Source organism: Drosophila biarmipes, chromosome X, assembly GCF_025231255.1.
Source record: "Drosophila biarmipes strain raj3 chromosome X, RU_DBia_V1.1, whole genome shotgun sequence".
NCBI lineage: Eukaryota > Metazoa > Arthropoda > Insecta > Diptera > Drosophilidae > Drosophila > Drosophila biarmipes.
Window position 1 is genome coordinate 20893443 of NC_066611.1, and position 22316 is coordinate 20915758.

Below are 22316 nucleotides of genomic sequence, written 5' to 3' on the forward strand. Positions count from 1 at the left end.
GAGTCCCCGAAAGGGAGGGGCAAATGTTATTAATTGAATTATCTTTTGGGCTGTACATCCAAGTTGAACCTTGCAGACCTTGAGCAGTGGGGACTGCCGAGGAAAGATGGATCGAAAGCTTGTTGTCAAATTTATTACGGTATTTTGATTACCATAGTTTAAAGGGGATTATATTATACTATTGATTTCCATATCAAATGATAAAACATTTGGAAAGGTGTCTTCCTTTAAATTAGTTACGATATTTTGATAGGATTATTTCGATGAAAGACAGTAACAATTTTGTTTTGACGTCTAAAAATCCCACGTTGTAGACCTATTTTTATTATATAATATATGTTTATAATATATTTGTAATACTTTGCAAATAAGCTTTTCCCACAATGTGCCTCACCCGTACTCATTAGGCTTCTCTAATCAAGAACTTAGAGTGGAATTAAATTGTTTGCTTTCGCTCCTTCCAGGATACGGCGGCATTTCACCCCGGACGCAGTGGGGCCGGGTTGCGGCCCTGGTATACGCCCTCTTCGGCATCCCCATCGTGCTGCTCTACCTGTCCGCCATGGGCGAGGCCCTCTCGGCGGGCATGCGCTGCCTGTTCCGGCGGCAGCGGGTCAAGGGCGGTCCTGGCAGCGGATCCTCCGGCGGAGGCGCCTCCGGCGGCGTGGGCTCGGGCGTGGGCGGAGTCGGCGGCGGCGGACGCAAGCAGGACAAGGGCAAGGGCCAGGGGCACTATGGCCACCAGAAGCTGCATCAGTACGGACTGCCGCCCTCGGTCTACCAGCAGCAACAGGCGCAGCAGCAGGCGCAGCAGCAACAGGCGCAGCAGCAGTCGCAGCAGCAGCAGTCGCAACAGCAGCAGGCGCAGCAGGGCAAGAAGTCCTCGGGCAGTCGCCGCGGCTCACCCAGCGTGCCCATCTCCATCTGCGTGTGCGTCCTCCTCTGCTACGTGAGCAGCGGGGCCATCCTCTTCCACAAGCTGCAGAACTGGAGTGTGCTGGAGTCCCTGTACTTCTGCTTCACCTCGCTGGGCACCATTGGATTCGGCGAGATGGCGCCCAACGGCTCGGTGGCCCTCTACACGGCCTCCGCCTACATCCTGGTGGGCATGGCCGTGGTGGCCATGTGCTTCAGCCTCATCCAGACGGAGATTGTGCTGTGGCTGCGCCGCTTCAGTGTGCAGGACCATGTGATGCCCAAGGCCGAGGAGCTGGCCCTCGTCACCGTGGCGGTGACCCCCAAGCCCTCCTGACAGCGACCCAGCGCGGATCCCAGTGTGGGTGTGGGCCTGGGATTGGGCTTGGCACAGCCGCAGAATAATCTCGGCCAGCATCAGACCATGTTCTTCGGCCCCGCCCATACGCTCACGCAGTACAGCTCGCTGCCCCGCAGGAGCCACCTGCAGGGCGGGGTGGCCAATGCCGGAGGATCGGCCTTCCAGCGGAACACGCCCATACGGCGATCGACGGGCATACCCGAACACCACCTGGAGTACTTTGTGCCGCGCAGCATCAGTGAGTTTAACCTGTCCGGAGTCGGGGACCTCGCCCTGCCGCCGCCCCGGCGCTACTCACCCAACATGGGCGTGGGTGGCATGAACATGGGCATGGGCTCGGGCATGGGCATGGGCATGAACATGGGCATGAACATGGGTATGGGCCTGCCGCATGGCCTGCAACTGGGTCCACCCCAGACGCTGCTCTGCTCGGCCACGCCCTCTGTGCAGCAGCAGCCGCCTCCGCCGCCCGCCCAGCTGCAGATTGTGACCCTGAAACCGCGCAGCGAGAAGATGGTGACCTTCGAGGACGAGTCCAAGCAGGCGGCTGGGGCTGCCGCCTCCGGTTCTGGCACCCCGCCGCACTGCCCGCACGGAGTGCCCACCACCCCGCGAAAGTCGCCGGCCGTGGGCGACATATTCATGTGACCCCAAGGAACCCAGGACGAGGCTGCCCAGCTGGACGCGGCCATGCGGCTGCGCGACAGCATCGACGATGCACTGTGCCCAAAGGCTGGACCGGCGCCAGGTGAAGTGATACGTGTCTAAGGAGCCAAGCACACACACACTATCCCACACCCCCACACTCACACGCACACTGTAAGTAAATGCACAGCCCACACACACCTACTCAAATAGGAGCGAAAGTGAAAAAAAAACAAAAGCAAAAGCATTGCCTACTTTTGAGGGCTCCACTCTCAACTTGAGGTTCATCGTGTTTTCCCCACAACAAGCATATAACTAAAACATTGAGCAAATATTTATTATTATGTGTGTAAATATAGCAAACAAAAAACGGAAAGCAAAGGGAAAACAAGCAAACAACTGCAGTCGAGTCGACAGAATGAGGGAGAGTGAATTAAAATTAAAATTAAAATTCTAAATGATAAATGATAAATGCATAAATAATTGAATGCTGCATGAGGGCGTTTTACGGTTAATGCCGCAAAGCAGGAATCCAGAAATTAATAAATACACACACCATGAATAATAAATAGCGCCTGGGCGTGGCATTTAAGGGGCAAGAAGAGCAAACAAAATGCAAATGAAAATGACAAATTGTATAAATACCAAAGGACAAAGTTTATTTAAGCGATTTGTTAGTTAGTTGCCTCTCTGCTTTTTTGTCGTTGCTGGTTTGCAAAATTTCAATTAGTTCTATTTGTTGTTTTGCACGGCAAATATAAATTGCCGGAAGGCAGATTTTTTGCATTAGGCAGGCCAAAGATATTACTTTTTTTTCTAACTGTCAGGCCAATTGATATGCAAACAGTGCCAATATTTCTGTACCTTTTTTCCACGAGACAGCATTCCGAATGTCGCCATGGAAGAGAGTCCATCCTGTTTTCCTAGTTATAATGTGCCAAGTTAGGTGTAAAAATGAAATGTAAAACACAAGAAAACAATAACCAAACTGTATAATTTACAAGACACATTTCTAACAATCGAACTGTTGTATGTACTTTATGCTCAGAGTGTTAAGTGTGTATATGAATGTAACATACGTCTTAGCATAATATAGAAGTGCCAAAGGAAGGGTCACAGCACACGGTTAGTGTTCGGGAAACGACCTTTGAACTGGGCCGGTGAAAAATGCCACGTAGAAGCGATCAACGAATTACCAACGATTTATCCAGAACTCGGGTGGCGTTTTGCTTGAGTGTTCCGCTTTTCAGCCATCATTTTGCATCGCTTTGGAGTCGAGCCCGCCCACTGGCAATTAGGTTTAAATACTTTTTAAATGCATTTTGATTGTAGGTAATTGAGCGCGTGAATGGCCGCTTGTTGTTTGTTTCTGTTGGTTTTGGCCTTGTTTGCTGTTTTCTGTTTTCCGTTCTCCGTTTTGTATTTTGTGTTTTGGCCCGACAGGGTTTCCAATTGGAGGGCTGTCAAGCGAGCGGAGCTCATTTGAACGCGTTTCTGTTTCATTTAAAATAAATTCAATTTGAGCGAGCGCCCCACCAGAGCGGGCGTGGCACTTGTTAATTTTTGCCATATTCAATTTGTGGCATTCAATTAAAATAGTGAAATTAAGCCAGATAGGATAGTCATTGCTCGTGAGCGCAAGCACACAATATATGCATAAAACAAAAACTGAAGAGACAGGGGCATAAAAAGTGCAGGACAGCCCTAAAATCGATGGGTTGCGGCCCGCGAAAACTAATTGCAAGCCCAACTTGTGTCATAGCCTAAGCCAATTCAGATATATGTCTATGTAGTTAATAACTAACTAACTAACAGCCGAGCAGAGCCGTAATGGCGAAACAAAGAGCGATTAAACAAATATTGAAATTAAGCCAATGTAATTAAATTAAGTCCACTTCAACACGCTCGCACACAGATACACACGCACACACGGGCAGAGGCCGCGCAACCACAGACAAATTAATGCCATCAAGTAACACGGAATAACTAAATGTAACGATACGATACGAGTTTTTTTTGTCAAATTCCTAGCACGGTAAGTTGAACTTTTAGGCTAACCGCATGGGCTCATTGCGAGTGGCAGTTAGGGATAAATTACTCTAATTCATATATGTACTCCTAGTCCACTAGATACATATACATATGCATATACACATAGATATGTAGCCGTACACAAAACGAAACTAATCTAGCATTGAGAAGGCAAACAACAAATAAGAAATGAATACCGCAGTTCGCATCATATATATGTACACAAACATCTCTCTCTCTATACACACATATATACCAGCCCAACCAAAGAAAAGAGAAGAATAAATACATCGTGAACAATTTAGTCAAAAATCAACAGTCCCTTGTTTGTTCTTTCACTTGCGGCTCCCATCTCGCTGACTCTCAAAGGGGGAGCGGCCGGGTGAAGTGGGATATCTAGCCACAAGACATAGGGGTCGCGGCCTATCATCTTCCAGATTGAAACTGCACGGGTTTCTTCGGTATTTGATCAGAATTTGTTGGTTTCTTATTTAGAGTTTTGGTTTCTTTCTTTATTCTAACTTGTGCTTTATTTCAGGATTATTATTTGGGAATTTGAATAGAGCTGGAAGTGCTTTAACAAATAATATGTCGGTAAGTCCCTGTTTAGCACATACGTTTAATTTTATTATGTTATGTTATCTTATAATTTATTGAGTTCGCTTAATATAGTTTCCTTTTCAGGATTTTTATTTTCGCCAGAATGACTCAAGAATTTGGTAAGTCCGTGTTTACTATATAAAATGAACATTATTAGGAGAGGTATACACCTCCCGCATCCCTAAACAAATTAATCTTTCGGTTGAACTGATTAACTTAATTATGGCCTGCCTTTTTCGGACAGGCTCGTTGAAAACTGAATGCAGATACACACGGCAGATACATTGCGAAAATCATCAAAAAGAAATGGCCGCCCGAAGTGGGTCTATTGGAGCGGCAGAGGACGGCGGGGAATGCGAGTATCTTAAATTTAAATAAAATTTGCGCAGAATCAATTTGCGCGTTAATTGATAAAGATAAAACGGGCCGAGTGGCCCACACCAAACGCGATAGGCCGGCCAATAAAAAGGCCTCCCTTCCGCTTCCCCTCTCTTTTTTATTAATTATTTAATCATTTAATTAGTGTTAATAATTTATAGCAAAAAGCTTCGCAATCAATTTGCGTTGCTGTGTGCTGTGTATCTTTTTGGCCATATCTCTGTGCGTGCGCATTTTATGACAACTCTGGAATGAAATTTCACTTAATCAAGAGTCGCATCCAGAATCCAGAATTCAGGATCCAGGATCCAGGTGTCCGGCCGACCGCCGCCCCTTCTGTTTGCGGGTGTGGCGGGTCCCCAGCTCTGTGCCACATCAATTTAATTTACTTCTGACAAATATCGCCATATCCGGTCATCGCATTTTAGCCGGTGGGTTGGAGTGTTTGTCGAAAGCTATAGACGAACTGTCGAGTGGAAAAGCATTAGCCCGTCAAATGGTGTATAATGTGCTTGAATGTCTCTTGAAGTTATCAAGCCAATGCATACACATTCGGACAGTGCGTTTCGGAGATGTAGGGTCGTTAAAATACAGTGCAGATATCGGGCTGAGAGCCAGGCAAATGTCGAACGATCCATTTCCAATGGGGTTTGCTTATGAGTAATGTTGGGGAGACTTTCCATTTGCGAACCGCACTGTACCTCCTTATTTGCATTGCTGGCACATACAGCCACGAGCTCCTTACATCCGAATGTTTGTGCGACAAGCCAGAATTACCTCAACTTACACAGATGGCAGGGCATTAAATTAATTTCGTCAAATGGTAGCTGGCCGAGCGGGTTAATTCGACTTCGACCAGAGGGATCAACCGGCCAAGCCGGATTGCATGCAGATCCCTGGGAGCAAGTGCAGCCGGAGGAGACGGCCTCTGCCCTCGCCTGCGGCAAAAACACACACTTCGATGTAATAAATTTCGCTTAAATGTTCTCCTTTGTTCGAGTCATTAAAATCGCATTTGGCCAGGGAAGCCTGACTTGTTCTCGCATGTGATGGGGATAAAATTGAGGATGAGTGTGAGGACTCTCTGCCGGATGATGGTGATGCCCGCACTGATGATGGTCCCCAGCTCCAGCCCCAGCTCCAGCTCCATCTCCGTCTTCTTGGCAATGCGTTGCCATTAACGTTGACTGCCACGTTGTCAACACACTTGACATATAATTTGATTACGCATACGCATTTTATTAACTCATTTTCAGCGCAACCACCCGCCCCGTTGCCCCATCCCTCGTACCGATGGCGATATGATATACTTACGGGCGCGAGATATGCCTGGCCCATTAACGGTTGCGTTGTGTCGGCTCTGCGGTTTTCAAGTGCCTCCTGGTGTAGAACACGCCCCACAGCCGACTAGCCCACATTGTACCGGCAGCATATTGTCTGAGTCAATTTGCAATGGCAGCGATCGCAGGAGAAGTGGGCGTGGCCGCGGCGCCTTCGAGGGGCGGCACATCCCTAGCAAAGGGACCGCAGGCGGCGGCAACTAATTTCTTTTTACAACTGTAGCAGTTCCTCAGCTTTATGGAAAGGCAAAGACCCACACACATGCTACACTAAGGCAAAAACTCGAGTGGTTCGGAAGCCCTAAAGCCAGTGGAGATTAGGTTACGGAGCGACTCGTTTCGGAATTGTACTGCAAGTCAGGCCAAGGTGTCTGCAAGTATGCAATTAAGTTGCCAATTCAGGGGGAGCCAGATGAATGTCCTGAAATGTCCTGTGACTCTCTCGAAGTGAAGTTTTCCCAGGAGTGCTCCGCAGCAGAAATAACCGAATGTGGGATAAGGATTTCTGGGCTTGGGTGGTTTATTAAATACAGATTTGGCCGTGAATATTACTTTTGCCGGCCTAGTTTCGGGTGGCCCACATTTTTCTCGCCGTGCAGATGTTTGCAGAGCCTCGAACAGCTGCTGCCGGGCCAGGCCAAGCCAATAACCCAAAGGAGAGCAGCCACAAGGAGTCGGAGCGAACTGTTTACTTGGAACAGGCTGTCCTCGCACACACACACTCGCAGACCACACACGCATCTGGGCAAGGGAAAAGGACGAAGACGAGGGACGCAGGACGAGGGAACCGCAAAACTTATGCCTTGGCCCAGCAGCAGCCATTGAAAAGTCGTTAGCAAAACGTCAGACAACACACGGCATTTCGCCAAAAGGATGCGGCTGCTGCTGCCGCTGCTCGGATCCTTGGGATCCTTGGAAGCCTCGGAGTGCGGATACTGGGTTCTGGCTTTGCAACTTTGCGGTGGGAAACCGAGGGCCTGGTATAATATAGAGCTAAGTAACCAGCTAAACGGCAGGGAGCCAAGCCGGCGAATCTCTCAGTTTGACGGAGCTGGAACGGGGGCCAAGACAAACATCAACAAAATTCCATCGTCGTCTGCAAGTTAACCCTGACTGGGGTGGTTCGGGATTATGACGATTAAAGTTAGTGCATAAAGGCGCCCCCCGAGTTGCCTAACTTGATGAGAAGGGATACCCACCTGACCTTCACTTCTGCATAAGTTTTTCGATCGCTGGCCTGAGGTTGGGGGTGCAAAGCGGTCAGTTGATTCGGGTCTCCCGGGGGAACTGTGTCCCAGAAACTGGGTCTCCCAATCGGAGTGCCATTAGCCCGCGGCTAATACCGCTCCAAGCCCGGCTAATGGCTGCAGAAGGGGAGGGGCTCTGCCCAGTCTTGCGCAACCAAAATAAAAGTCCTCTGCCGCCCGCTTTCGCCCACTTTTTTTGGCCACTTCCGGTTCGGGCCAAGTGCAGCCATTTTGCGTACGCCCATAAATCTATTAAGACAATTTGGCAAAGGCAGAGCAGCGCAGGAATGTCGAAACTTTGTCTGCTCCTTTTTCCCCTTTGGTTCCTTTTATTTTAAATCTACTTCTTTTATATATTTTATTTTCGGTGGAGCGCATCTAGCGCCAATAGCAACCGCACAAAATCGGGGCGCAGCTAGGAGAACGGGGCAGCCTGGAGGATGGGGCTCCCAAGGAGTGAAGTGGCTGGAAAGGACGAGGGCAGGGCAAACAAAAGTAATCAAGCCCGCTTTCTTTATTTTTTATTCGCATTTTTAAGTACTGTCAAGGGTATCGCTATCTCGTGTCCTATACACACACACACGCGCTGTTGGGTGATTATATGACAAGCTGCTGGAGCTCTGCTGTACACTTAGCCTAATGGGGGGTAGTATTTGCTACGCTTGTTTAAAATCATCATGGAAGGGTTTCCAACTAAAAGAGGGAAGGTTGTCTGCCATCCTTGAATGGTTGAAAATATTTAAGAAAATAATGAAACCAACATTTGATGAGGGCTACAATTTATTTTGGTTTTCGGTCGAAGTTATATGTTTGTAAATCTGTTTAATCCTTAATTACTATTCAAAAGTATAAAATTAAGCAAGTTACTGTACTAAAATATAAAAACCCCTCCAAAAGAATTATTTAAAGTGGTTTAATGACGTTTTTACAACTTATTTATATTTTAATTGCAAAGTAACATAGTGTGTTAAGAGTATAACAATCCCAACCTGGAGTCCCTTAAAAGACGGTAGAGGACTAGTTAGTTTCCCGCAGTGCACGGCGTATCCTGAACCTGAAGCCGAAGCTGATCCCTTAGTCGAGTTGGAGCACCGAGCCTCGCCAGCCATGCCAGCCATGCAAACAAGCTGAGGATTGGGCTGGTGAGCTGCTGGTGCACTGGGCGAATGGCGAACGGGTACTGGTGCTGGGTATCCCGGCCTCTCAATACACGTAATATTTTATTCTTTGACTTGATTTACTCCCCCAGCTGGCTCTCCAGCCGCCGCCTTCTTCGGCCCGCCACCCTCGAACCCGGTTGGTCCCGTTAGTGTCAACTCGGCGCGAAGTTGCTGGCTGTGACTGCAAGATACTGTCAGTGCAGATATGTATAACCCAACCCAGCCCGGCCCAGGCCAGCCCCACGCAGGTCCTCGCAAAACCCAACTCTGCCGCATCCTGTAATAATATATCAAAAATTGTACGCAAACAAAATGTGATTTGGCCCCACGTGCTCCGCATATCGCCTCCCTTCTGCCACACACTTTTCCTCAAGAGAAGGATTTTTCTACTCTGCATAAATTTTGTTCTGGCATTTGGCAATTGCTGGCACTGAGAGAAAATGTCACTCACTTGAAAAGCCAGCTTAAAATACTCCTTAAAATCGTTGGAACCCATAGCTTTTACACAATTCATACACAACTTCACCTCTCAATCTTGTTTAATCATTACTTTTTCATTCATTTTCTGAGTTTTTTTGCCGTGCGAGATATGTGCAAGCAATAGTTGTTTGCCCATCTCAAGATTGTGATTGAGTCGAGTTAAGTTGAGTTGAGTTGGCAGAGGAGCAGCATGCAACTGGTTGAGATTGCATTGGAGCCCCGGCAACTGAGGTCCTGGGAGTCCTCCCGCCACCGCCCACTGTGAAATGCAGCCCACAGAAAAGGACTTGCTGTTCCCCAGAGGGAAAAGTTCTAGCTGTTTTCTGTCATTAATTCCCTTTTTATTAAAAGATCCCCTCTCCGGGATTCAAATTAGCATTCCAGTCGGGCTTGTGTGTATTTATAAAATGGCTGAAACCTCCCTGGCCAAGGTGAAACATATAAAGTAGTTACGTGCCACTCACTTATCCACTGGTAATGTAAATTCGTTGTCATTTTGCCAATACCATAAACCCAACGAGGGCCTGGGAAAAATGACAGGCTCCGAGGGATCAAACTTTTCGTTACCCTAAAGTTGACAGCCATTAAAGGGCCCCAAATGACTTGCCACCTTCAGCCAGCAACGTTTCTGGTCTCCGAAAACTCTGCCCAAATTCCGCAAAAATTGATGGAAACTTTTTAGATATTTTAGTTGCGGATTAAAAGGCGAGGGAAGAACTAAAGTAAGCAGCAAGCTCACTTGCCAGGGTATCCGACGAGGCAGCTCCCGAGTTTCGCCAGCCGCTCGTGTTTTATTTGCGGGTTCTGTTCAATCTGTTGAACTTTGTGCCATAAACAACTTTGCTTTAATCGATTCTGATTCGATTTGAGAATCTGACTTTGAATCGCTTTTTAAATCGTTTTTGTTCGAAAGTTTGCGTTTTTTCTTTTTCGGCATATCTCCCGCCCCCGACCCCGCCGAAAAGCCCCTTTGCTCCCGTGCAACCCGCTCAATCTGTCACTCAATCTCCCTGGAGGCGACTCTGCAACATTACTTTCGTGCCACTTTTTTACCAAAGCGACAAAAGTTGAATCGCATCCAAAACTTTTGCAGCACACATATGAGTGCGTCTCTTTCTGTCGCCATCTACCCGCCTCCCTCACCCGCTCACTCGCTCTGTTCGTCAGCGGATTTTGGAAGCTGCAACATCTTTGGTTACACTGAAAATGAATCGAGCTAAAGCAATGCAACGCGGTATCGGGGCACTGGAAGAAATAGGTGTCGTTTTTACTAAAAATATGTGATACAAAAATCCTATGTTCCAATAACAGCATAAATATGTTTGTTACTTTGGCACTTTGTAAAGGTGGCCCAGCAGATAGTGAATTGCCTAAAAATATCAAACAACCCCCTAACAGTTGGTTAGTTGTTATTTAAAGTGCATCCACCCAGGGATCTCAAACTTCGGAGCGAAATAATCGAATGAAGAGGATAAGAACGGCAAAGAAACTGCAAAACAAAAGTCGAGGAGTAAACAAATCTTTGCGATACAAAAGATGCTGCAAAGATACAGATACATATGCGGACTGGGAGTTGCTGCCGCTGCGAAAGAGACAGATAGCAGGGCGGAGCGAAAGAGACGGCCGATGCGGAGCAGCAAGAAACTGCAATTTGCGGGCGCAGATGGGAGCGAGAGTCAGCCGAAGTGAAATCCTATAGAAATTGCATTTGCGGCAGCAAAAATTTGAATTGCAATTGCGCTCGCACACACACGCACACGGATGACCCCCGACCCCATCCGCCTTTCCGCTCCCGAGATTGTATTCCAGATCCTGAATCCTGAATCCAGATGCAGTGCGGCACGGTCTGTTGTCTGCTCTGCCCGGTTTTCCTTGGCTTTTTGCTCAGGGTCCAAGCCGTCCAGCTCAGCTCGTTTATCAAAGCCAGCGCTTTTGAATTTGTGAAATGTCTTTTCCGCTTTCCCTGGTTTGCTTAGCTGGAAAAGCGGGAAACGCTGGGGGAAAGTCCGGAAGTATCGTTGCAAATTACGTTGGCCATGTCGCTTAGTTTTTCCGATTCGAATGCGCGAACATGACAAATAGATTAGCCAAAACTTGGCCACAAGGCCGAAGGGAAAGTGGCCAAAAGTTGCAAAGAGGACAGGAAGTCGCCCGTAATGATGACGGCTGCAGCTGCAATTAGGGCAGGGCTTTCCCGCTTTTCCGCCTTCGCACCTCCTCCCTCGGTTGTCAAACGCATGAAAAATGTGCTATATTTGCCAGCGGTCCCAGCAGACGCTTTAAGTAATAACTATTTCGCGGCCAGCAGCTGCAGAAAAAGTATCTCCAAAAAACAAAGTCAAAAATAACAACTACCGGGGGATGGGAATGGGGGTGCCTGATCTATGGGTCCAGGTCCATCCGCTCCATGACTTCCATATTCCATCTGTCACCGCTGCAGCATTTTATGGCTATTCATTTTTATGCAACATGGCCAATTGATGGCCGTAATTGCTTTTATTTCCCACCAAACTTTCGGGGGAATGGAAATGGAAACGGGAATGGCTTGCCGGCACAAATGGCGACAAATGTGGAATCAATTACATACAACGGACTAGGCCTCCGAAAACGGATATAGGTGCAAAGGTTTGACAGTCGAAGGCGCAAAAAGTCACTGAATTGACACATTTAGTTCAAGGACCAAGGGTTACTTCCCCATAACTATTCAAAAATCTACAACTTTCTTAATTATTCTATTTAGCACTTGAATACTTGAATTTATTATTTATAAACCAAGTGTTTGACTAAGACAAATGCCCTAGACTGTAGTCAACTTCCAATCACAGAAAGGGTTTGCAAAACAACCGATAGCACTATCGATATTATCGATGACTTTTTAATTGGACAATCATCGATCTGCTGGAACCTGTATCGCTCATAAAAATAGATGATATGATGTTAAGTAAGAATAGAAAACTATTTTTAGGTATGTGTATAAGAAACGTATATTTTCAACGTATAAAGACCACTATCGATGGCTAAAAGAATCGATTGTGCTCACTATCGATGTTTTTCCAACCCCAAATCACAACCTCCTTCTCCTTCCAGCTACGAAACCAATTTAGATTGGAATCGGGAGTGGTTTTCCCCTCCGATCCACTGGGACATTAAAAAATATTGCTCTGGAAGCTTTTCGCGGGGAGCCTAAGCCCACCGCCTATCAGCACTAGGCTCAAAGAGAAAAAAACAAGACAAAGACAGCTTATAAATAGTTTTACTTGAGTAGCGAAAATTGAAAACCCAAAGCGGGCCCAAAAAACATCCAAAATCCAGGAAAAAAGTGGGCTAAAAGTAGGGAAAGCGAAACAGAAATAGACGATGGCCAAGAAACGCAGCAAAGACAGGCAGAAATAATAAAATAGGAAAACTTTTAGCGGCGCATTAAGTAAACCGAGAAACTGTGACTCTGCGGTTGTCCTTGAGGCTCCGCTCGAGTGGGCGGTGGGCGAAGCGTTTTGGGGAGTGTCAGGCAGTGCGAAAATTTGCTGCTAACTTAAATTTATGCGACACGCCGACCAGGAAGCAAAGGAAGCCCTTCGACAAAAAAAAAATGAAAACTAAAATCAGAGAAAGAAACCGAAAAAAGGCACCAAAACTCGAATAAAATTCAAACGCAAGCGAAAACTTTTTGCAAAGCTCAACCGAAAAAGCAGCTCCCTTCCCCCAGTTGCCCATTTTCCCGCCGCGTTTTCCGCAATCCGTTACTACCCCTCGAAAACTGAGCCTTGCTGGACATGGAGCGCCGAAGCTTGTTACCCTCAATAGGCCAAGAACAATACACAACTACGAAATTGGGTGGCGAAATTCGGCGAGGCAGGGCGGAAAATTGACAGGGGGTTGCGAGTTGTGAGGCTGTTGAAGCCCGGCATCGGCGACATTTTGATTTATTTATGCCGACACCAAGCGGCGGCCAACTGAACCGTCCTGTATGAATACATATAAAGTACGGTCGCATGTGGGGAGGACTTGGGGCGCGGCGGGGTCCTGACACAATCAGTTAATGGTGGAAGCCCGGTCCTCGAGTAGGGCACTCCCTTTAGCGAGAGGGAGAGCAGAAGCGGAAAATGAATAGCATTTCGGGAACGACTTTGGCCCAGTACAGTTAGGCCAGCCTATATCATCAACTTAAGTTATTATAATGCCAGATCCCTGGGAACATATTGATACCTTTATTTTTAACCAAAAGATTACAATTCTTAAACTTATATTGACCCCTTGCATGGTAATACCATGTTGTATAATATTGAGGCTCACGAATACATTTTCTTCTACATTTATTACAACTGAGAACGTTATAAAACCTTTGATTAGCTATATGTTATACCAAAAAGTAGCACATGTCTTTAAGATACTCCTTATGTTTAATATTGTAGAACATAGCACAATATTAGGTGAAGGAATAGATTATTTTCCACAGATGACTTCCACTTAACCCTCGCCCACCGCAGAAGTCACCTGGGCAAAGTCAGGAAATTATGAATCCTGAGTCCTGTGAACCGTGTGCCTGTCAGGATCTCCTCCTGCTGCTGCACTCGGGTTCAGTTTTCGGGTTCGGCTCTGGGTTCCTGGTTCGATTTCGGTGCGCTTGGCTCGCTCATTTGGTTTTCCGTTTGAATTTCCTTTGCACTCAATGAAATTTCAGCTTGATTTCCGTCGGGGCATTTGTAACTTATATATTTTCAGCTCTCCGTCTGGCTGCCTCTGTGAGGGTGTATCTGTGCGGGGCCACACCCCCACCAACACACACACACACAGTTGTTGACACCTACCGCCGACGACAGAAGCTTCGCACCCACATCCACATCCACGCCCCCTGTGTCCATCCGTGTGTGTTTGTTTGTTGATTTGGCTTAGTAGTCACCAGGAGTCTGGCCTTGATGGTCGTCGGGGGCAAAAGAGCCCTGCGAAAAATATACATACACACAAGTCTGAAAAAGAAGTGGAATGCCCGACTATTCACTACCTCTAATAAAGTAACTGGTAAACTTTTAACACCCTCAAGCTGATGGGTTGTTTTTGAGAAAATAACTACCTTACTATCCATAAAGCTAAGGCGACAGTAAACCAGTATGGCAAGTGTGGGTATTATAGATAAGAATAAGGAATGTAAGACGTTTATTTTCCATATACTATACAGAAAACTCGTGTAGTTTCCAAGGAGTCATTACAAAATTAAAGCCGGAAGAGCCACTTGTTCCTCTTTTTTTTTTACCAAATACTGAGTTCTTCTGAGTTCTTGATTCTCGCCAAGAAAGGTTTGGTCCACAAGCAGCTACAAGAATACTTCTTTTTTAGCCATAATATTTAGGTAAATTCCTGCTATTATATGCACATACCCCGTCTGCAAGGGGTATAGAGTGCGGAATACAAAAATAAAGAAACATATAGTCAATTTGAGGAATCCGCTTAAGTGCGACATTGATTTCCGTCACTGATACCCAACACATGTCGACCCGGCCGAAAGCTTATGAGGAGGGGCTGCCAGGGGGTATACCAAGAGCCGGAGCTATTGGGCTTAGCCAAGAGAAATGGCCTAATTACAATTTAAATTGGCACTCAAAATGTGGGCCCCAAATCGGAAGAACAACTAAATCAGTTGCCTCTCTCGCATTTGTTGCACATTTAATGAGGATTTGCCTGCTGATGGGGCCGAGATTTCCTTTTTTTCCAAGTGTAGCCGGAGCGGGTCACAGGATTCACGCAGTGGTCACACACGAGCTGACATGCGAAGCGCCCCTCCCAAATCCCTCGACCTCGCCCCGCATTTGAATGGCGCCTGCGGCAATTGCAAAATCTATGGATGCCGGAGATGCCCGAGAAGTGTATCCATAAGATATTGTTGCCAGCCGATTTTCACATGCAAAGCTTGTATTCCTCTTTTCGCAATCTGTCGAGGGTGTGGCCATTTTTAAAGGGGCTGTGCATTTAAATAAAGAAACATATTTGGATATATATATGTTTTATTTTATCTGGGGATTTTAAAATAAATCTATGCCGAAATACAAAATAGATATAAAATATACAAAATAAAAGGTTTTATCTTTTGATTTTATAAAGAAGTTTTGTTCTAAATATTAAAATCTTTTCACACTTTTTAAATCAATTTCGAGACGACCTTGCAATATTAGCACTATTTGTAAACACTTTGGCAAGTTCAACTTCAGAACCTACATTTTACTTTCCAATTATTTATTTTTGCCCTTGAAATATGTAGAATTTTGGCTAGTGTGAATCAGATTTCGTTGAATTAGATTTCAGAGTTTTGGGTTTTTGTTTCTGGGAATGGCCAGAAGTGTGTGTGGGGGCTAGATTCGATTTAAGCGGTTTGGGCGAAAGAGAAAGGGAGAAAGTAGGGGAAGGAGTGAGGGAGAGGGAAGCCAGCGACAAGTTGGCCAGGGAAAATACGAGATGACATTAATAACTTAGCAATTGTATTGGGCCAGTTGCAGCCGAGTTGCAGCGGGCAAGGCCGACTGCACCAGCTGTTCTGCGGGGGCAGGCCCAAAGGGGCGGCGTGGCCCTGGTCAAGAGGTGGGCGTGGCCTGCAAGACCTATGTCTGGGCCAAAGCCCAGGCGAGATTGAGCCAGGCTGAGCCCGGCAGGTTGATTGATGGCCTGGAACGGAGTGAAATTGAATGGAATGGAGCCCAGGGGAGTTATCCAGACGTTGAAGCACAGCAAGGAGGAGTACAATCTATTGGAACACCTACAAGCAATGACCTGGTATGAAGTCAAAAAATTAATCAACAGAAAATACATATAACTCACAGCGAGGGAAAATATTTAAATTATTGATTTGGTAATATTAATTTGCATGGGCTTAATGCCCGACAGCCGAGGCCCCAAATAAAGTGGGAATAAAATGAACTGGCATTAATTAGGGATTAGGGCCATAATTACTTCTTTTTACAAACCAAAACATTGACCAGAAATCAAGGCAAATTACATGTGAGCACATTTAACCGGAAATGAAAAGGTCGGAGATTAATTAGGGATTACGTCGGTGTGGCTATTTTTAGCAACCAGTTAACGACCAACGGTGGTGCCAAATTAGTTGGGCTCTTTCACCAGTGCGGTGCCCTTCGACGGATGATATATTTCATATACGGCGGAGCACTCGAAGTGACTCGGGTCAAAGGTCAAACGGCGTGTGACAGACCCTCAGTCATCCGCCAGTCAGTTCGTCATAGGCAGGCGACCGCCTTTCAATCAGCCAAGCAGCCAGCCACCCCGAAGTACCCGAGTTCCCTTTTAGCCATGATGATTAATTGCGGCCCCGGCATGCTAACAATGTTAATTTGTCATACATGCGACGGCACTTCCGCCGGCAAATGGGAAACCGACCCGAGGCGAAGAGCGAGACGAAAAAGCTGAAGGAATCAAATTAAGAATGTATAATCGCTGGGGGAGCCCATAAAAAAATGCAAGATATAAAAAACCGGAGGAGGGGCGGGTGCGGGCCCCAGATTGAAGAGCAATCAAATCAATAATTCATGTTACGAAAACGTTAAGAGTCACGATAATGCCCGAGTCGAGATGAGTCGAGATGAGTCGAGATGACAGGCCAGAGAGACGGGACCCGGAGAACTCGTCTTGAGGTCGAGTTTTTACCCCGAGGTCGGGGGGTTGGCTGGGGTTAAGCAAATGTACATTTTCAATGACAACGGTAAGTGCATGTAAATGCAAGCGATGACAATGTCGAGGGGCGGGCCAAAGGGGCTGGAGGAGCGCTGCACAGACACCCACTGGCCCACACACCCACGCCTGCATTTCGAAATAAATTCTCATCTATTTCGGTTTTTGGGTTATGCTTCTCGCCGCATTTCCCATTTTCTCCGGCTTCCTGGGCATCCGCAGCACTTACCACTGTGGGTGTATTTAAATACTTGCACGATTTCCGGTTGTTAGCGCTGCTAAGTTTCAAAATGGCTGCCACACCGACACACACACACGCACGCAAGAGAGCCACCCACACAGCGGCAGCAATTTTCGTAGCACACTTTCGAGCGCTCTCATCGACATCGGACATGCATTGTGTTCGCCACTGCTGATTTCCACACTTTTCTGTTGCAACACGTTGCAGCGCGGAAACATTGGAAAAACACAAACACATTTTTTAATTTAACATGCGGCTCAGAGAGAGTCCAGCTGATCTGTTTTATAATATCAAATATTCTAGGTAGTTTTGTGCAACTGTGGCTCCCCATTCAATACTCTGGTTTTGGTTTTTAGATTAAGTCCCACAGAAGTAGCATTTAAAGTTCTTCGCTTGGAAAAGCGCAGTCCAAATCCAACTGATCTGCAGTTATAAAATCAAAAAGTGTAAGTAGTTCTGTGTTACCTTGCCTCCCCCCTTCGAAATACTGACTTTTTACATTACATTTTGTACAAAGGCAATCACAGCTTATGACCCACCTGTTAAACAGAAATATGATATGCATTGAATGCAGGGCTCAAAGCAAAAGTGTCAGGGACAAACTTCAGAGCTTAAAACACACACTCTTTAGGAATCCGGTGAAATATTTAAATTGTTTGTAATTAAATCACTCGGCGGGACTTTCAGCAGAATTTTGCGAAAGTAAATAACCGAAATATTTTGCCCAGCTAAAGGGCACAACTTTAATTTTGTGTTTAACATTAATAACTGGATAATTTTTGATTTTCCCAAAGGCAGCGCTACACCGGCTACTCAGCGATGATTTTCGTTACCATTTCAGGGAAAATATGCAAAACAATCATGGCCGGGGCCAATCCACAAAGCCAAACAGCCGAGCAACAAAAATAGCTTGCCGGGGGCCGAGCACGGGGAATACATGTGCGTATATATAGGATGGAACCTATAGAACCCCCTATAAGTGCCCGATCTGATGTGCCCCTCCCGGGCCTTTCATTTGCCTTTACTCGTTTTTCGGAGCGGCTGGCTTATTTTATTATTTTCTGCTCCTCTGCCGTTCACTCCAGTACCTTTTTTGTGCCGCCTGCATTCTGTGGCGGAAGTTCATTTGAGGAATTTCGCTTGGGCATTTCAGATGTGCCGTTCATTATTTTGCTTTGCTTTCACCTTGGCTTTCACCTGGGCCTTCCCAACCGTTTCCATTTCCATTCCCCACCGCTCTGCGCTTTGTCCGCAGCTGGTTTCCACGGCCAATCGGCGAATGAATAGTCTGATTTATAATGATTAATGCCCTCGAGTTATGTGTCGGACATTTGCAATTGAGATGGAGCTGAAAGCGCCGAGAGATACGGCGGCCGGCGAAGCGAAGTTGGCCAAAACAATTTGCGGCCACACCTCGTTGGCCAAAAGTGACAGTGTTTTGGCTGCCATTGTGCGCCATTTTCTCTTGCCTTTTTTGTGGTGCGGGTGCCATCAGAAGTTTCGTCAAACTATGCGATTCGCTGATTTGGTGGTTTTGGCCCCGGCTTTCACCAGATTTTCCCCCAGATTTTCCCGCAAAGAGCAGCCTGCACTCGCACTGATAGTGCGATAAGCAGCTTACCTCTATGGACCGTTTCCACCTGACCGATTGCATCTGCCCAGCTGGGTGCGATGGCCTACAAGCGCTAATGAAATGGCCAGCGAAACGCCAGCAAATTCCATCCAAATTCCTTCCTCCTTGCGAACGAAGAGCACCCCCACCAAAAATCCAAGTCACCTTGCGGCGATTTCCATTCCGCCGGTAAACGCTGCTCCCATTTCAATTTTCGTTTGGCCATCATAAAATATAATTGTTTTTCCACTCGCACCGAAAGTGAAAAATAAACTGCCAATTCCACATTGGCGACTGGCTAACAATAAGCTACACCAACAATAACAGCAGCAACAATGGACAGAAGTAAGCTATTTGTTTAACAGCTGCAAGTCAGCAGGAAAATAAAAAGAGAGCTGGGAATAAAGCAGCCCAGCAGCAGGTGAAGGTGGCTGGAACTCGACCGGGGGATACCCTTTGTCACGGGAGATATCCCCAAATAAATAAACCGGTCAGCAGGAAAGTATCTGCACTTAAAAGTATACTTAAGGGTGTATAATTATTAAGATTTGAATATAAGGAACAGTTTTAGTTTTTAGTTTCTAGATACAATGCCGTAATATTTAGAAATAACAACAATTACGATGTAGATTTTTAAGACCATTTTCTACTTAGTTTCTGGATATTTTAATGTTTCTCGAAACAAGGTACACTGGACCACAGGGTACGAGGCGAAGGGCAGCGAAGAAAAATGAGGGGGCGTGCTTCTTGTTCTGGCTCAGCTGCTGATTCTTGGACGGATGCTGAGACCGCATTTATGGCCCACCGGGCCCTACTTATACAGCAATACATATACTTATGTATGGCTGTATACGAGGCGCCTATAGCCCAGTGCCTACGATTTTTACCTATGTGCCAACGGGTCCGACACGGAATTCATTTAAAATTTAATGACCTAACCGTTACTGTTGTTGCTGCCGCGCGGCTTGTTGGTTGTTGTATGCATGTCCTGCCACCAGCAACAGCAACAACAACACCGAGGCAATATTAAAATTCATTAAAAATGATTTGCGTAAAACGCAATTTTATTTTTCATCGCCACAAAAAAAGAGGAAAAAATGAACGCCAAAGAAGCTACCGAAAAAAGAACAAAATAAAAAGTAGAGAAGAAAAACGAGGGAGGGAAAATAAAACACGGGCATAAAAACAAGCGGCAGGGAAAATAAAGTACAACACTTCAAAATGAAACAAATAAACAAAAAGCAAACGGATCGGAATTCAGGACGTGGAGTTCCATGGAAATGTGTTATGGCATGGCCTGCTATGCTATGGTATGGTGTCCAGTGTCCAAGAGCGGCAGTAAATCCAAAAAGAGGGGGAAGAGGGGCACAAAGACCCACTCATGCATACCCACATTCATGAATAGGGAAGCCCCATTAATTGAATTGCCTAAAACACCCGAAATTCGGTTCTGTATAAAACATATTTGTTGCCCAATGAGTTCGACTTACACCTCTTTGTTGCCACTAGTAAATTGTATATAATCTCAAGGACACACAGAGCACAAGTAAACCAGTTATTCTGCTGAGGAGCAACAAAAAGATTTTAAAAAATTGGTATTTGAGTAATAAAACCAAATTGGTATGTGCTCAAAAGTTGGCATATCAATAAAAGGCATGATATTTTGAGGGCAGTAGATGCCTTCCTAGATATTTTTGGCACTTGGTTTCCCAACTCAGCGTTTTTACGAGCTGCCAACGTTACGCATAAATTGCGTGAATCTACGATAGTTTTTGCTTCCGCCCCTAGTGCTTCCCTCATGCTCAGTGTAACCAACCCCGATTGTGTTTCCCTCATGTCCAGGGTGACCAGCCCTGATTAAGATGCTTCTTAGAGTGACGCTTTTTCCTCAAACGATATGATGGTTACGCCCCGAAATTATATTTTAAAGGCTTAGATACTTTTGGCACTTGGTTTTCCAGCTCAGTGTGTTTACGAGCTGGCCAACGTTACACATTTATGTATCTACGACAGTTTTTGTGTCCGCCCTCGTGCTTTTCCCATGTCCAGAGTGACCAGCCTCGATTAACATGCTGCTTTGAGTGGCGCACTTTGTGCTTAAACAACATGAGGGTTACTCCCCGAAACGCCCTTCATAGACTCCTCATCCGCTGGCCACTAAAAAATTAATGAAAAAAATTCCCTCAACTGGCACTCACGCACACACACGCACTCGCACACCCACACATCCACACACCCGCTCTCACGTACATATAAAATTAAAAAATTTATTGCTTTCGCTGATAGGCATACACAGGCCATTGGCTGTCCTGCCCGCCCCCTTTTGCTGCGTCACGCAAATTAAAAACACAAAATACAAAATGCACGTTGTGAATGGTTGCGAAAAGTGGGAGAGGCCGCATGCGTAAATAAACGAAAAAAGAAAGTTTTTAAAATATTACGCTAGGCATTTATTTTTAACAATCCATGCATTTTATATGTCCTGCGAAAAGGGGCGTTGGGCGTTGGGCGGGTTACGTGGTGCGTGCTGTAATTTCCATGTAGACACAACAACAGCAACAGCTTTCACCTTGTCGCTTTTTCAATTTTCCCTTCGCTTCTTATTGACTTTTCCCCGCTTTTCCTTCTTTTTTACGCACGCTTTTTTATGCGCACACACAGATATCGCATACACACACATATATATATTATATTACTTGATTTGATTTTATTTTTATTTCGCTGTTGCCACTTGCAAACATTTCACAGTCTGTTGTCTGTTTAGAGCTCTGATTGTCAATGAAAGTTGGTAGGGGAAAGTGGGTGGTTGGGGTGCTTTGGTGTTGAGAAGTAACGATTTTTAGGCTCATTAAGTTTGACAGAGATTTGCGCCAAAGTTTCCATTTTGTCTGATCCTTGTCTGATTTTAGCCACCGCCTTCCGTGTACTTTTATGGGTTTCATTCTACCTGATTGCCTAGGCAAATGCGGAGTGGAGCAGGCGGATGTTGCGGGGCAGGGGGTCGAAACACTTTGTCATCTAGTGCTCCTGCCGGTGACCAATTAGTCCACAGGTGACAAAAGAGCCACGCCCCCCATCCACGCCCCGAAAAAAAGAAAAGGAAAGTACGTGGCAAGTGAAAGAAATATGAAAATGGCAACCAAGCATTTTCCAAGCTAAGCCTAAAAGGCCAACAGTTGGCTGACATGCACGTCCGAAAAGTACCCTGGAAGTATTTTAGTTATACAAAAGCATTGGTTCATGGTGAAAGACAGAAACTGTACGCAAACTTTCTAAGGAATAACCACAGTTGATATCAAAACCATATCGATTTCGGCTTAAATCGATGAAAGTTTGATTGGCAACAAGTTTTGGCAATACAAAAATTACTTCACCAAAGAAAGTGAAGTTTTCTCCAGGGCAACAGCTCGGCAAAAGCCCGAAAACTCAAAAACACTTTCCCGATTTGAGTTACTTTGGGGTCTGTAGTGCCCGACATTCAGCAGAAAAGGGGTATCTGTGATTTTCGGGGAATGTGGGACAGGATAGAGACAGAAATGTTATGGAACCCGCAAATGTATTGGTGGAAATTGTCTTTTTATAATAAATCATAATTTCTTTGTGCTTACCTAGGAATTAAAATTAAGTAAATA

At 45.8% G+C, this 22316-nt stretch overlaps 1 protein-coding gene across 1 annotated transcript in view; it reads left to right on the top strand.

Annotated features, from left to right (window-relative positions):
- LOC108023760 (uncharacterized) overlaps nt 1-4268 on the top strand; it is a 56514-nt gene extending 52246 nt beyond the window's left edge. Inside the window, 1 exon segment of the mRNA XM_044093421.2 lies at nt 465-4268. Within this exon segment, the coding sequence (XP_043949356.1) occupies nt 465-1924 (1460 nt within the window). The 3' untranslated portion in view covers nt 1925-4268.
- Nucleotides 4269-22316: the final 18048 nt, after the last annotated feature.